Source organism: Trachurus trachurus (assembly GCF_905171665.1).
Source record: "Trachurus trachurus genome assembly, chromosome: 24".
Lineage (NCBI taxonomy): Eukaryota > Metazoa > Chordata > Actinopteri > Carangiformes > Carangidae > Trachurus > Trachurus trachurus.
This window is the reverse complement of record NC_139910.1, coordinates 2,941,361-2,958,628: the sequence shown is the minus strand read 5'-3', so window position 1 is coordinate 2,958,628 and position 17,268 is coordinate 2,941,361. Positions and strand designations below refer to the sequence as shown.

Here is a 17,268-nt window from a genome sequence, read left to right as displayed (position 1 = left end):
AATCACAGTGTAGATTATTCCACTCAGTGAATATTGTCTAACTTTAAATTAAATAAATACAAATTACAGATCGTGTGATAATCACAAATTAAATACAATTTACACTTTCTGAAACCACACGTAGATGGTGTAGATAGGTTTCTGCTGTTGCGTGTGTTTTTGTCTTTGTCCCCAAGCCGGTTTTACCTCCAGTTAGTTATTATTTATTTTTAGATATTTATAATCTGTTTTTATCGTATGTGTGTGTGACTGATTCTTCTGTGAGCAGTTGACCACACCTGAATTTCCTTCGGGATTAATAAAGTCAATCTATCTATCTATCTATCTATCTATCTATCTATCTATCTATCTATCTATCTATCTATCTATCTATCTATCTATCTATCGATCGTCCAGTTCACATCTTTGCAAATCTTATTTGTAAAATATTGAACAATCATAATGTAACAGATTTATTTCTTTTCTTTCTTTACATCTTGATTATCAGTCAGACAAACATAAATATCCACAACGACCAATTTATATTTTCCCACATTTGGAACATGAACATCTGTCCACATCTTCATCTTTTATCTCCTTTTTAGCTCCTGAGACGTTCGACTGGACAAATATCATTAAAAAATCTGATCTTTTGCTGAGATTTTTCCTCTGAGGATCACAAACATACAAACGTCTATGTGAAAACCACAGATACTGACACTGATACACTGAACAAATGATAAATACAGTCCAAACTAGTTCCATCTGAGTTGATGTGTTATCGTCTCTTCATTATCTGAGCTCAGAGAGACAGGATGAGTTCCTGTGAGTCCAGGTATCAACAAAAACCTCTGAGTGTTTGTCTGAGCTCTCACTTGAAGAGCAGAGCTCTCTCCTCTCTCTTGTTTAACTCCAGTGTGTTTCCAAGGCCTGAGTTTGGGGAGGGAATGATTACAGCCACCAGCTCTGAATCACCAAACCGTGCAGACAGTTTATTCTGATCAATGCCAGCGGGAGAAGGAGACGAGGATAAAAGGACATCGAATCGACTGAACCGTCGGCGGCGTCTCCAAGGACAAAACTCGCTGAATGAAACAAGTCCTGTAAAAATAGAAAAGAAGAAAAAGAAACATGCAGGCGCCTTCGAGGTCGAGGAAATAAACTCAATTCTTCATTTTATGAGAAGAATTTCAATCACGGTGAAGTATGAACACGCTGTTAGCTCGCTCTTCAAAGCTCTTTCAAGAAAAAAAGATTAAAAAAATACACATGTGAAGTTTGTCCCAGTGCAGCCACCAGACAAAAGGCAGAGACAGAGGAGAGAAGATCTGATCATGTTAACAAATCTGCTCTATTTAGGAGAGACTTTATTGTCACAATGGGAATTTTGTCTTAGACTATTAGGTGAACAATAGTAAAAGACAACACATTCATTAAGTCATAATAAACTACAACAGTGGCCAGGTAGCTCAGTTTGATTGCACGTGTCCATTTACATCATAACAAACCAGAACAGATACACATTTATAGTAATACCGTGATAAGCAACACATAGACGATAAGAAAGAGTAACAACATCCCAGCTTGGGTGTTGTTGACTTTCCCTTTTAAGTCTAAGTTCAAATTTAATTTGTAGCAGAGTTGTAGCACTGTAAAAACTTTGCAAAATATGTTTTGTGGTTTTAGTTCTGTGACGTATGAAATAAGAAACAATAAATGTTTATAGGAGACGAGCAAACGTCACATTGGACCTCTCTCCACCCGTCCTGGGTTTTTTTCCACCTGGTCTTGGTGGACAAAACTCGACCAGTTTGGCTTTCATGCATCTATTAGTCCTCGTCCACACGGAAGCAGAGATTCACAATGCTTTTCTTTTTAGTTTTGAAACAGTTTCCCTTAAACACGACATTATTTCTAGAAATATCTGCGTCTCTGCTCAACTGAAACGACTCTAAACGCTGCAGTACGTCCTCCAGGCCTGTGTGTGGCGCTGTAACGCTGCCACACATCAACACCACAAACAGAGAAGAAGACAGAAAGCTTCCCCGCTGGATTCAAACTCCAAACATTAGATTTAACGGGAGAGATTCAGACCGACAGTAGTCCACTGTTGTTGTTGTTACGTCCATAGACTGTTAACGACTGTGCCAAACTGACGAGCGATTGCAGCTGAGCGACAGAGCGATGACAAAGGAGCGATATGAGCAACAGTGACAAAAATAAAAGGTCCGGTGTGAACGCACCTTACAAGTGTATTCAGACTTGGCTCGGCTGGAGCAGTTATTCCGAAACATCCCAAAGATCGGTTTGTTTGGTCACATGTGAACACAGCAATGGTGCTCGACTCATTTCCATTTGAACCGCTCCATCGTTTGCAGTTTTCAGCAACACGCAACATGCTGCTGATGTTTCATGGTTCTCAACGGGCCGAGCCAACCAGACACCAGACACCAGACAAAATGTGCCACATTTTGGCCGGAAAAATATAGAATTACTCAGGTCAGCTTCCTTTTTTTGCTGGGATCAAGTCAGCTTTAACCAGGTAGGTTTCAGGACCGTCGAGACGTCTTTTCAATGGTCCTCGGTTTTCCCAGGTAACCTCCTCCTCCTCCTCCTTTCAGGGAAGATATCTGACCAATGAGAGAATAGTTGGTTCACGTATGGCATTGGTTTACAACTTTGGACCGGTTGGGACTGTTAAAGCAGCTGGAAATCTAATGGACACCCAAATGCATGTGGTGCCATTGAAAAAAACACAAAAATACAACCAAAACACATAATACAGAGAAAAAATTGCATAAGGAGATATCTATGTATACAGTAATAGAAAAAAACAGCAGTTAGTCGAAATAGGTGTCTGCTATAAACGTTATAAAGACTGTGGAGAAATATGAGAAAGCAACTTCCGGTTGGGACTGTTACCATGTGAACAAAAACGACCCAAAAAGAAAAATGCAACAATAATATGGTATTAGACTCATGAATCAGAACAAACCAAACTCGCCACAGGTCTGAATATATATCCACCCCGAGATTGATTTCAAGTGAAACTCTGCGTCCAGATCGGCTCCATGTGTGTGTGTGTGTGTGTGTGTGTGTGTGTGTGTGTGTGTGTGTGTGCAGCAGATGAGGATCCCATTTAAAAAATGTGCAGTGAACTTCCATTAACAATAATTGAGTCCCACTCCAGTGCGGCGCCGACAGGGAGGAGGAGGAGGAGGAGGGAGGGGGGGGGGGGGGGGGTTGTTATTAAAATGCCTTCTCCTCTAATGTGCAGGTAAAGGACCCGTCGCTGCCGGGGGGGTGGGGGGGGGGGCGCAGCTCGCTGTTTAAGTGAGCGCCTTAATTGAGACAAATTTAGCTCAATTAAAGCGCTTTACCTCTGTCAGGAGCGTTTCACTGCTGCACAGCTGCCGTTTCAATTAGCCGCCGCCAGCGCCTTCACCACTGATCCTATTACTGTTTGGGTTTGTGACGGTGAGAGGGAAAAACCTGCTCCGTCAACATGACCCCCCCTCCCCTCCTCTCCCCTCCCCGGAACATCCATAATGGAGATCAAGGACATTTACACCCATTTAACAACATGAGTAAACAAACAGACAGACGGTTGATTAAATAAATAAACAAACACGTGAAACAATGACTCTGAGAAATTTAAAAAACAAAACGAAACAGAGGTTTTTAGTGTTCGATCGGTGACGATCAGAGGATTTTATCATTTAAAGAGTTGATCCATGAGAAGATCTAAAAAAAAACCCATCTCAGTGTAGTTTTCCATCTCCTCTCTCAGCTTCTCTCTGGAGCTCTATAGTAACAACAGGTCGGTGTCAGCCAATCAGAAGAGAGGAGGAGACTCTGAGCCTCTCTTCTGATTGGCTCCAATCCAAATCCCCCCAAAAAACAGAGCAAATTTCAGAATAAAACACTCAGAGAAACCAAATCCTGCAAGTTGTTGGATGGTGGGTCCAGGTGGTGGTGAGGGGGCGGGGCTTAGTTGTGACATCACAAAGTGACAGGAAGTCCTGACGGCTGGTTTTAAGGCTCAGTTTCTGAATACAGGCTGTGTGCATTTCTCTGTGGACTGAGGCTTTGATACTTTCACAGTATTAATATAGAACCCAGAGCTGCTTTATAATCACACTACACATGGACATCTACCTTTATACTGTATGGAGCTTTAATACAAACATCTACCTTTATACTGTATGGAGCTTTAACACAAACATCTACCTTTATACTGTATGGAGCTTTAACACAAACATCTACCTTTATACTGTATGGAGCTTTAACACAAACATCTACCTTTATACTGTATGGAGCTTTAACACAAACATCTACCTTTATACTGTATGGAGCTTTAACACAAACATCTACCTTTATACTGTATGGAGCTTTAATACAAACATCTACCTTTATACTGTATGGAGCTTTAATACAAACATCTACCTTTATACTGTATGGAGCTTTAATACAAACATCTACCTTTATACTGTATGGAGCTTTAACACAAACATCTACCTTTATACTGAAGGAGCTTTAACACAAACATCTACCTTTATACTCATCTCATCATCCATCTTGAATGTCTATCACACACTTCCTCTCTTTTAGCTCCATCTTTGGTCTCCACCACCTGAACCTGAACCTTCATGCTCCACTGTGCAGCTGAGCAGATACATGTTCATCAGGTAAGAAAACAGCTTCTTGTGATGGAAAAGTAAAGTTTGGGTCTTTACAGTTTGCATAAATCTCTGCAGATGTGGTGCAGAGATAAACACATTAACATTTGCAGGATAAAGCAGCGTTGAGTGTATTTCAGCAGAGTATTCATTTTTTCCAGTGTCCAGTGAGTTATTTAATTAAAGGTTTGAGTTTTTCCATCAAAACAGGCAAAAACAAAACTGGCTCCAGTCCCAGCGTCCCCCTCCCTCCCCAACGCCACCACCACCACCCGTCGGCCTGAAAGCATTTCCACAAAGAAGTATCACAGTGTTCGGTCAAATTCAGCTAAAAGGCAGAACAAATGAGTAGTAAAATGCAAGTGTATGTGCGTCTCATTGGAGGGATGAAACGGCGAAACCCGGTGGGTCTTTATTCCTGCAGCACAATGGGGCAGAAGCCGACTCAAAGAGGCTCAGATGTGAAGACATTCTGCGAGCCCGCCGAGGACACATCACAACCTTGGAGACACAAATTTGCCGTATTATGCCATGTGCAATTCCCCGCTGGGCTTTTCATGTGCAGGCTGAAGGGATCAGCTAATGAAAGGCGCGAAAAAAGAAGAAGCCCGCTGACGCGTTTAGCCGCCGTCTTTGTTAGCATGAAGCCGCGGTGCAGTAGTTTTTGAATTGGACAGACTCCTATTACAGTAATCAGAGGAGATTCATATCTTAAGAAGCTCAGAGTGTTTGAATTTAACACACATATATACACACACACACAGTGAAGATAGATAGAAGAACATAGAAAGCCTTTATTGTCCCATAGGGAAGCTTCATTGAGGTTAAATATTGTTTGAATTCTGCAGTGACTTTGTGCAAAATTCATCCTTTTTTGAAACTTTTCTGGGTTTTGATTCTAGTTTTGTGTGTTTGTACAAATGAGCGGATGTCTTTTGTGGTGTGTGTGTGTGTGTGTGTGTGTGTGTGTGTGTGTGTGTGTGTGTGTGTGTGTGTGTGTGTGTGTGTGTGTGTGTGTGTGTGTGTACAATATACATTCGCAAACACAAACTGTCTTGTTTTCATCCCTCATGTTGTGTTTATTGTTTTCTGTTTCATCCACTCACTTGTTTATCCGGTTTGATCCAGATTTAAAAGTCAAACCAGAGAGACGGTCGCTGACGGCAAATGAGCCTCAGCCAGACGCCCTGTTTATCTGTGTGTGTGTGTGTGTGTGTGTTCTCATGTGTGTTAAATAAACAAACAGATGAAAAGAATATGTGATTTACACACATGTAGCTGTCAGTCGTCAGCTCCGTCCGGACTAATTAGAGCCAATAGAACTGGGAACAACATGGAGGTAAAGTTTCTGTCGACTGGCTGAACTTCATTATTATTCATCAGCACAAACACAAACATTTCTGTTTCAAATATGTAAACAGAAGATCAAGGTCAGATCAGACAAGATATCAGGCAAGATAATGTACGGTATAGAAAGGAATGGTAAGATAAGACAAGATCATATAAGATAAGACAAGAGAAAGATAAGATAAATATAAAGATAAAGATGAAGATGAAGATGTAGTATTTCCAGAACATGCATTCAACAGGGAGCCGGTTTTTACTCAATCTTTGCTTTATTTTTGTATGTTTTTGTCACATTTTGTCATGGATCTTTCTGTGGGGAGAGGAGATTCTTCAGGAGAGGAGCTTCTTTCATTGAAAACGGAGCAGATCTGGAGGATGCCTCCTTGTTCCAGCTGAGATTAAGAGGTGCCTTTATGGTTGTCGTGCTGCTGTTGGTGCAAAGATGAAGTTTTGGAAGTGGAGATGTAGGCTACTGTAGGGCCTACATCTTCTGCTGCAGTGTTCGAATTACAGGGGAGCTAAGGGGAGGCGAGCTCGCCTGAAAGCCGATTTGAGACATTTAGGGGGAGCTCTGAAATATTGGTGATTGTATGCAAGGACAGTAAAGATAGGTGCCCTTGGTTGTACTGTGAATGTTTGTACATGTTTGTAAACAGAGAGCCAATGCAAAGTCTCACAAAGTCTCACAAGTTGACGGCTAACTATGTTTACAGGTCGTCTGAAGCTCCCGTTTGTTTCAACAAAGGAATATAAACCCCACAACGTCTTCATAGAAGTCAGAGTAAGTCTGGATATTGTTTATTCGACCTGTAAACACACTGAGAGCGTCAACTTGACTCTCGTGCAAGACTTCACGAGACTCTGTATTCCTGCTGTCGGTGACCTTAGACCTAAAATATTAGGAAACTCCAGGTTGAATTTGCCTGGAATTGTCCTTTAAGCTGTTGGGCTTTTTGATTCTCCTGCAAATGGTGATGAGCAGACAGACAAATGGTGGTCAGCAGTCAATGAACTGATGTTGAGAAGAATCTATAGAAACAAAAATATTAAAAATCTTTAACAAATTTGTTTGCATAAAATCATGGAGCAGCTCTATGACCATTGGCTAAAATATAAAGTAGGATGAATAGAAAAATGAAATGTTGAGTGAATTAACATGACAGAAACTTTTATTTTGGTGATTTTCTGCAGTTGATGACACATTCACAGTCACATCATCACTGAGGCTTTAACAGGAAGTCACATCCGTCCACACATACAGAGATCTGTAAACCACTGAATAAAGACTTGTTTCAAAATGTTCCATCAAAAATACACACCTGATAAAACACAAGTCAACAACAGAAAAAGCTTCTGAGTTAATGTGTGTTTTGTTTAATGTGAACAAAAGAAAACAAAGATTTGACTAAATGTGACACAGATACGTTTCTTCATTCTTTGTGTTGACAGTTTTTAAATCAATGATGGAAATGCACATTTTGTTTTTTTAATAAAGGATGAAGATCTTAATCAGCTTCACAGACCAATTCAATTCAAAAGACTTTATTTATTCCCAGGGGGCAATTAAAAGCACATATAGCTACTGTAGGCAGCAGCGCCAATGTCAAGAGGTGTATAATAAATAATATAAAAGCTATACAGAAAGAAAGAAAGAAAGAAAGAAAGAAAGAAAGAAAGAAAGAAAGAAAGAAAGAAAGAAAGAAAGAAAGAAAAACGACCAGATTCATGATGTGTGTGTGTGATGCTTCAGCCTCTTTGTGTCTGTGGCTGCAGCTCATGGTGTTGTTGATCCACCAGCTGAGGGCGCTCTCCCTCTTTCTGTCCACTGCTGCACATGGAGGCTTAGAATGAAGTGAGAGAAGAGTCTATAGAAGTGAAGAAGTTAAAATAAATAAATAAAAATCCCCTCACACACTCACTCAGACTGTGAAAATGACTTGATTTCCTTCTGTTTGTGTGAAACATGAGCTTTGACTCCTGAAACGTTCAAACTGTGAAATTCTGCTTTTTCTCCATAACAATAAGAGGAGTCTTTATGGAAATCAGCCTGGACACATGAATGCAGTGAAGGCATCACCTGCAGCTGTAAAAACCTGTGTGTGTATGTGTTTATGTGTATTTGTGTGTCTGTGTGTGTTTTTGTGTCACATTCCTGAGGTTTCATCTCTCTCATCTGTGATTTGCATGAGATTTCCCTTCATCTGCTCCGTTTCCCTGCACAAACACTGAGATGAGACGCTGACGGCCGGCGGCTCGTCTATTACCTGCTGCAGCTCCACGGTGTAAATGTTTATGGAAATGGCCCCGTCGTCGGAGCGGGCCAAGTGTTTTCCATCAGCACCTCTTTGCAGTAATAATACTGCAGTGTTGATGTCAGATCCGCCCTGACTGAAGAGGGGAGGCTAATGGCCCCTTCCCCACCACCACCACCACCACCACCTGCCTCCCCCCTACACTCCCCCCTACACCCACCCACCCCTTTACTGCATGAACCAGTGAGAAGAGGAGGAGGATATAATAAAAAAAAAAACCTAATTCACCTTAAATGTGGAGCTGGCGGGTTGGGAAGTGAGAGGGCAGCGGTGCAGAGAGTCTCCATTAAAGCAACATTACATAAGACCAGAGAGTGAATGATGGGGGTTCGAACGCAGCGATACAATTACAGTGAATATGGAGTCAGAGCTGAGTCTGCAGGGATTTAGATATCAGTCTTTACCTCCAACAAAATAACAACAACTCTGTTTAGGTTTTCATTTTTCAAACAAAAACCTTTCTCTTTTATTAAATGTGTAGTTTCCCCCTCTTACATTGGTGGAATAGCCTTTAACTCTGCTGCTGCTTGTCCTACTATCTCATCTCTCATTGACCTTTTTTGTCCTTGTTGTTGCTTTTATGAAAGATACAGAAAATGAGTATCCAACTAAATGCAATGAAGACTTAAATATTATAATCACAGAAATGTACAAGAGAAAGTCATGAAGGTGCCAAAATAGAGACCATATTGAATGATTATTTGTTCATTTTTGGTGGTAAAAATATAAATGTTTTTATAGCCTACCATAATTAGTAGCTGTAAATGTTAACAAGTTGTTTGTAAATGGTGTATGTGTAGCCGATGTCGATCTGGCCCTCTGCAATGTGTTTCTCACGGCCTGCCCTAGGTGGGGTTCGATCCCACGACCTCCCGCACCGGAGGCGACAATGCTAACCTCTTCGCCAAGAGTTTGACAACCACTTGGCGGGTTGGTTAGCACGTCTTTTATGGGTGGAGTGAGTGCACATCCGTTACATATGCATAGTATTTCAAGGTTATCTAACTTGAATTTCCCTGCTAGGGATGAATAAAGTATTCTCCATCTATCTATCTATCTATCTATCTATCTATCTATCTATCTATCTATCTATCTATCTATCTATCTATCTATCTATCTATCTATCTATAGGCTACTACATAGCCCACATCTCATAAATGTGAATATATATGTTATTTATGACTATTTATCAGTATTATTATTTAAGAAATGAAAAACATTTATAGCTCAGTTTAAAGCGTTTAGCTCTGTCTGATTTACACAGGAGAGATAACAAGTAATTTCTATCCATACATTACGCCTATCCTTCTAAATATAATCTCAGGACATCTGATATATTTCAGTTTAAATACCTAAAATATGATATAAGATGTAAAATTGTTCTTATTAGCATTAAGCTTTTATATTATATTTTTTGATAGAAGGGTAGCCTATAAGGTGGGTATAAAAGAATAAGGCTACGAAAACAAACAAATTTTATTTTATAGTGATTATACACTTGCAAATATATTCATGGGTAGCATATTCAGATTTTGCCAATTAACCTTTACAAGTATTAGCTACACACTGGACCTTTAAAGTTGGGGCAAAACCATAGGGCAAAAGCAAAGCCCAATGCCCCATTTTTTTCTCTGCCTGCAGTACCGTCCTCGGCCGTTGCCTTGGGGGCGCTGTGTAGGGAAGGCGGCCATTTCCGAAGCGCTCCGGAAAAAGACGATATGAACCGGAAAAAGAAAAGCAACATAACGGCCATCATGGCGAACAGCATGTAGCCGTGCTGTTGTTACTCTTTCCCACTACAACCAGTCTCGTGTTTTAAATTAAGCTCTTTTAGCCGTTTCGTTTCGAGTTCACACTTTTCTACAAAGACAGGACGGATAAGACATTGTGCGCCGGAGATGGGAGTCCCGGCATTTTTCCGCTGGCTTAGCCGCAAATACCCGTCAATCATCGTTCACTGTTTGGAAGAGAAGGTAAGCGGCTAGCATGCTAACTAGCAACACAACCGGTGTACCTGACGCTCTGACGTCGTTTGTTTCACTCTTATTTTATTTATTTATTCATTTGTACCGTCGTTTTTCTTCAAAATATGTGTTTTCTGTCTGTCGTTTCTACATTAAATCCTTTTTTATCGTCGGTTTAACGACGCTTTTTTGGTTACGGCTTCGGCTTCGTCGCCAGTTTGAAAATCATAGAACGCCATGACGTCACGAGCTAATGGATTTCTCGGTGTAAACAAACCGGCAAACTGTTTTCGGCTGTTTTTAACCAAAACCCCGTTTACGGGCCTAAGTTTACATTGTTGTAGAGTTAATAAATAACGCTGTGATGATTTCAGCCACCAGTAACCTCTGTGTGTATTCAGTACCAGGCCGCTTAATAACCATGTGTCTAATTTATATTTACATTATTCCTCCTCACTAGCTTCAGATGGTTACACACAAGCAGATACTTTAGTACAACAATTTGAATTATATGTAACTTATTGAATTACATCACATAAAAAACCAAAGTGAGACAGTAGTTGACAGAGAGTAGTTGCCTATGTTCCCACAGCCCTATGTTCCCACAGTTCTAAGATTTTTCTCAAAATTAGGCCCTATGTTCCCACTGGACTCTCTCTACCTATCTGGACTCTATCTATCTGGCCTGTCTAGCCTCTACCGGGTCTTTTTTACTAAACTTAACCAACTCTTTTCTTCATTGCCTAAACACAACCAATGGTGGGACCAAAGGGCTGTGGGAACATAGGGCCTAATTTTCAGTGACAACAAAAGTTAGAAATGTGGGAACATAAGGCTGTGGGAACATTGGGCTGTGGTAACATAGGAATGACCCCGACAGGGAGACATTTGTGGACTTGACTGGTCTGGAGAAAAAATCCTGAGTCCAGCTCAACCAGACAAGACCAAGACCGGTCTCAAATACTACATCACTAGTGTGTGTCGTTTACTACCAATACTACACATCTAATCTTAACTATTATCATTTATTGATCTGTTACATGTCAGTTTATCATTTCCCCATTTATAAATTCAGCAAACTAAAGCCGTTTTCCCACTAAAATTAGCGGGTCGACGCGGGTTTTTTAAACGCGGGTCGACCCGCTAACAATCGGCATTTGGCCCCTTTCCCATTGACCAAAATGAGCCGAGTCTGACCCCCCGCTGAGGGATCAGACAGAGCATAAACCAGTCGCCCCGCTCTCATCCGCGGTGCAATAGACACACAGTCATGCCACAGCCGCCCGCCGCGGAGTGTCCGTCCGCCGAGGCAGACTCTCTGGCTGGCTGACCTGGAGCACCAGGACCGCGGAGGACAGAGAGTCTGCTGCGGCCGGATGACGGACGTCCGCGGAACAACCAAGGGGGCAGTTGTCGGTCTGAGAAGTGAAGCTCACTTCCGCATTCAAAAAGCTGCAATCCCCTGGGCTGTCGCTGGGGGCTGGCTCCAGAAGGGAGCAACTCCAATCGAGCCCCATGTTAAAATAGCCGATTTTACAGCTTTAAAAAACATATTTACAGCCTGGTACATTTTATTTTTTTGGTCTCAATCGATAGTTTCTACCCCCGCACACACTCTGAGGGGGGTGAATTTTTTTTAAACTCTACCGTTTTACTATTATTAGGGTTAAAGTTCTGGCCAATCAGGGCGCAGAACCGTTGAGTGACAGGTCCGGCGACCGCTGCTACGAGGCCAGTGGGCGGGCTCTCGGCCGGCCGACGGCCGCACCGCTCCAAATATGGCAAGTAGAATCCAACATGGCGCGGTTCTAACCCCCGTAGTAGCGGCACAAAACAGACTCCTCCAAACCAATGGGTGACGTCACGGTGCTACGGCCATTCTGACTACAGTCTATGGGAACAACACGTCAGTTAAACAGACTGTCGCTTATTTTCTTTTCTTTTTTTCTATCGTTTTTGGTCAGTGTTCTCTGATCTTTTGATCCCAGTCTCGGATGAGAGCAGAGCGGAGCAGAGCTTTGTTTTGGTACGTGATATGAGACGCGACCGGCGCGATGATGTAGCGTCACGTAACGTTCAGTGTCATCACGTAAATTAGCGGGTTGACGCGGGTCTGGCGTTCCCACTGCAAGCCGAGCAGAGCCGAGCCGATTAAAGGCGATTTTAACCCGCGTCGCTTGCCGAGTCGTTTGACCCGCGTCGACGCGGGTCGACTCGGCTCGGTGCGCCTTTCCCACTGCCACCAAAAGCCGATTGTTAGCGGGTTTAAACGGGTTTTTTGGCCAGTGGGAAAGGGGTATAACAGGACTGCTTCAAATCCCACCAGTCCAAACATGTGCCACAATAAAACCACTAATGTCAGATCAGTTTCACACAAACGATAGCGTGCAACAAATCAAACAAGTCTCCAATCACTACTCTTATTCTCTCTCTAAATGAAACAATTTCCTATTGAAGTGTTTAGCCTAACGTGTCGTCTAATCTGTGTGTGTTTTTTGTTTTTACCTCCTCAGGGTAAAGAGTGCAATGGAGTCCGAATCCCCGTCGACACGACCAAGCCGAACCCCAACGAGGTGGAGTTTGATAATTTGTACCTGGACATGAATGGGATCATTCACCCGTGTACACATCCAGAGGATAAGTAAGGACCAGTCAGATTTTATAACATTCATTCACCACCTGTTTTATTCTTCATGTCTGTCTTTTAAACCGGATGACTGGTCTCAGTTTGGTTTGTCTGTAGTTTAATTTGAGGATATATCATTATTTAAAGCAAGTTTAACAGCAAACCCTCCATCCTAGTGTAAAGTTAGTCATTTATTTGTCAAGTTTAATCTGACGACTAAGTGCTACGGGGATAAATAAAGGTTTAAATCAATTAGGGCTGCCCCCGACCAAAGATTTTGTTGGTCGACCAGTAGTCGTCACTTATGGCGATTAGTCGACTAATCGACCCCCCACCTTGAGGGAAAAAAAAAAAAAATTTTTTTTTTTTTTTTTTTTTTTTTTAAATTTTTTTTTTTTTCCCGCGGTCAGGGTGAGAATTAATTAATTAATGCTCGTGACTCCGGCCGTGTTGGGTCCGAGATTCAACAACAAGCCGGTCGGGTTTCACCGTTATTACCGGCAGAATGCCCGTTTATCACCAATAAACACAGTAGATGAGGAGGGTAACTGAGCTCAGGCTGTGTGACGGGGTGCGGGGGTGGGGGTCCGCGGCGTGGAGCGGTGCGGGCATAGACACTATGGGTGCGGGTCTCTGACTGCAGCGGGGACCATCATGGATCCGCTCCGTGACACACTGGCCGCCGGTGAGCGCTGTGGGACGGGACCGGGGCTACCCGCTAATGGTGACAGCGGTGATACGAGAGAGACTGCCGTGCCGTGTAAAAAAAAAAAAAAAAAAAAAGTGTCACGTCACGACTTCCTGTATCTGGCCCTTCAAAATAAAAGCCCCATAACCTTTCCTATACAGTTAAGTCATTGATGTTGGCTTAATTTTGACAAGACACGGCTCCAAATGTTTATTTTTTTTTCCTGCGACCAATCGACCAATGAAATTTTAGTCAGCTAATGATTTTTTGGTCGACCAGTGCTTGGTCGACTATTTGGGGGCAGCCCTAAAATCAATCAATTAATTTACATATTTGTCCACAAGTGGAGTGACTCTAGATCTTACTTTTGAACTCAGGTGTTCGGTTGTAGAAATAAACTGAAATGACTCCTCTGAACTCACAAGTCCACAATAAAATTATTTCTGTCTAGTGAACCAGGAAACTTTAAACTGGCAGATTTTTGATACATCAGATCAGATCAGTTCTAATCTCTTTGTTTTCACAGACCTCCTCCTAAAAACGAGGATGAGATGATGGTGGCCATCTTCGAGTACATCGACCGCCTCTTCAACATCGTGCGCCCCAGGAGAGTTCTCTACATGGCCATCGATGGAGTGGTGAGAGACACAGAGTCTTCCTGTCCTCCTCACACAATAAAAACATGCGTCATTAGCTTCTCATCCATGTTGATAAAGAGGAAAATGTTTAATATATAAATATGAATCATCAGTGATAAAAAAAAACAACCGTGTGTGACTCTCTCCAGGCTCCTCGCGCCAAAATGAACCAGCAGCGCTCTCGACGTTTCCGTGCCTCCAAAGAAGGAGCCGAGCTGACGGAGGAGAAAGATCGCATCAGGGAGGAGATCATCCAGAGAGGTTAACATCTATTTTACTTTATTTCTTCCTACTCAGTTTTTGAACTTTTGCATATTATGATTTGATGATACTTATATTTAAATTTTTTGTTTTTGTTTTTATTTTATTTTTTTCATATTAGACACATTTGAAATGAAAATATTAATTCATCATCTGTGACAGACTAAAACAGAGAACTCATTTGTGCTGCTTTTGCATTTAAAAAAAAGATTCAATTTGTTAATTTCCCTGTGCAGTGATTTATAATCTGGTGTCCAGTTGTGTTTCATGAGTTTAGAGCTGAAACACGACCGGTCTCTGATGGATTTATCTTCTTGTGTTTAATCTTCATTTACTTTGCTTCTCTTCTTGTCCAGGCGGTTACCTTCCCCCTGACGAGATTAAAGAGAGGTTTGACAGCAACTGCATCACTCCAGTGAGTCTGCTTTTGGAGTCTTTACTTAGTTATTTATTTAATAATCTTGAAGGTGTTATATTAGATTAATACTTTTTTCTTTTTTCTGTCTCCAGGGAACAGAGTTCATGGACAACCTGGCTCAATGTCTCCGTTACTACGTCGCCGACAGACTCAGCAACGACCCAGGATGGAGGAACGTCACCGTGAGTGAAACTTTGCTGCTCCGAGCTTCAGCTGTGATTTCTCACTGTTTTATATTTTTGCTGTAATCACTGAGTGTGTGTGTGTGTTGTGTTGTCTCGTCTCTGTGCTGCAGGTGTTTCTGTCTGACGCCAGTGTCCCAGGTGAAGGTGAACACAAGATAATGGACTACATCAGGAGACAGAGAGGTACAGCAGCATACGAACCAAGAAGCTTCAAACCTAACAAATAAAAACTACAGAGTTTCCCTTTTCTCTCTGTTGGTCGGTGTTATGTCAAATCTGAACCGTGTGTGTGTTTGTGGATCTCTTCAACAGCTCAGCCGCATCACGACCCCAACACACACCACTGTCTGTGTGGAGCCGACGGTGAGTCTCTTCATTCATAAAGAAAAGTGCAACAGAATAAAAAAAAGAAAAAAACAAAACAGCCAGAAATAAAAACCAGAGGCCAGATTCACAGACTAGTGAGTGTGGTTTAGATACAAGTCATCAGAGCTCAGATGGATGGAATCTGAACTCAGAAGTGTCACACAACAGCTTAGTTCTTCACTGTATGAAGCTGGATTGTGGTACAATGGGTAAATTGAAGGGATAGTTCAACATTTTGGCAAATTGGCCCATTGCCATAATCCCTATAATTTTAGCAGTAGGTTTGTTACCTTTAATTGTCCTTAGTTGTTTACGAGGCAAATGCAGAGACTGCTTGATGAAAAACTGTCCCTGAAGGCAACGCGCATGCATGAATTTCCCTCTAAAACAACTCTGTGTGGTAACGTTGTGTTATCTAATAGCGTGGTGAATGTGCAGCTCACAACTTGTCCACCAGAGCGTTGTGGAGTTGTTGGATTGTGTATTTGATGAGTTTGATGAGGGAAACCAAGAAATCCCATAATGAGCCTCCGTAGCGTAGCTCTGAGCAGCTCACGGCTCTGCTCCGCCGTTCTAAAAATAGCTTGCACCGACAATTAAAGGTAACGAACCTACTGCTATGACTATAGGGATTATGGCAATGGACCAATTTGCTAAAACGTCTATGAAACCGGCCTCTGGTCTCATTGTTCACATCAACAGGATGAGTTCCTTATAATGTCACCGTTTGGATAAATAAATAACTGTGTATATGTGTGGTGTCTGAGCAGCTGACCTGATCATGCTCGGCCTGGCGACACACGAGCCGAACTTCACCATCATCAGAGAGGAGTTCAAACCCAACAAGCCTCGGCCCTGCGCGCTCTGCGGACAGATCGGCCACGAGCTCAAAGACTGTCAGGGGGCGGCCAGAGAGAAGCAGGGACAGGTCGGTATCAGTTCTCCTTCTCAGCTTTATTTGAGTGTGTGTTTAATAATTAAAAGAGTCTAAACGGTTGTTTCATAATGAAGCTTCACTCTCTCTGACTGTTTCCTCCTTCTCTTCTCAGCACGATGAGTTTGCAGACTCGATGCCGGTGTCTGAGCAGGAGTTCATATTCATCAGACTCTGTGTGCTGAGAGAGGTCAGTTTCCATATTTATGATTTCTCTGTACTAAAACCTCTGTCTGGTTCATGTTACTCATTATCATCATCATGGCACAAGTGATGTAGTATTATTATAAAGCCTTTATTTCAAACATGTAATAGTATAAAAGAAACTGACAGAAGACAAGACAAACAACAGCCTTTACATTCTCGAAAGGGAGTAGAAAGAAGTAAAAAGAACTTATATAATCCTACCTTTTGTCCTCTTTATCATATTATCCTCTCATAATTAGTCAATATTACTTATCAAGATATAAAATATATATATTTATACGTATGAAAATATAGAAATCTATGTGAAACCTACATATACAGACCTATTTACATTCATATTCAGCCAATATGCATCTATATACAGTCACATACAGATATATGGTCTCATTAACTCCACCCTCCTCTCTGTGCTGTGTCTTGTTCAGTACCTGGCCAGAGAGCTGACCATGGCCAGTCTGCCGTTCCCCTTCGACTTTGAGCGGAGCGTCGACGACTGGGTCTTCATGTGTTTCTTCGTGGGAAACGACTTCCTACCTCACCTGCCGTCCTTAGAGATCAGGTGAGCTCCGGCGCTGAAGCTCCGATGCTTCCACTGTTAATGCTCTTTAAAAACACACAGAACCGACTCACTCTACTAAATCTATGAAGAGTTACTGAGGTATAA

General features: G+C 42.0%; 1 protein-coding gene across 2 annotated transcripts in view; it reads left to right on the top strand.

Annotated features, from left to right (window-relative positions):
• The first annotated feature begins 10,059 nt into the window (after nt 1-10,059).
• Nucleotides 10,060-17,268, top strand: part of xrn2 (5'-3' exoribonuclease 2) — a 47,186-nt gene continuing 39,977 nt past the window's right edge. For both annotated transcript variants that reach the window (XM_084000100.1, XM_084000099.1), the window contains exons 1-11: nt 10,060-10,290; nt 12,795-12,922; nt 14,122-14,233; nt 14,383-14,494; nt 14,851-14,909; nt 15,005-15,094; nt 15,208-15,280; nt 15,410-15,460; nt 16,234-16,391; nt 16,513-16,587; nt 17,030-17,163. In XM_084000100.1, coding sequence (XP_083856226.1) covers nt 10,216-10,290; nt 12,795-12,922; nt 14,122-14,233; nt 14,383-14,494; nt 14,851-14,909; nt 15,005-15,094; nt 15,208-15,280; nt 15,410-15,460; nt 16,234-16,391; nt 16,513-16,587; nt 17,030-17,163 — 1,067 coding nt within the window. In that variant the 5' untranslated portion in view covers nt 10,060-10,215. The remainder of the gene's footprint in view (nt 10,291-12,794; nt 12,923-14,121; nt 14,234-14,382; nt 14,495-14,850; nt 14,910-15,004; nt 15,095-15,207; nt 15,281-15,409; nt 15,461-16,233; nt 16,392-16,512; nt 16,588-17,029; nt 17,164-17,268) is intronic.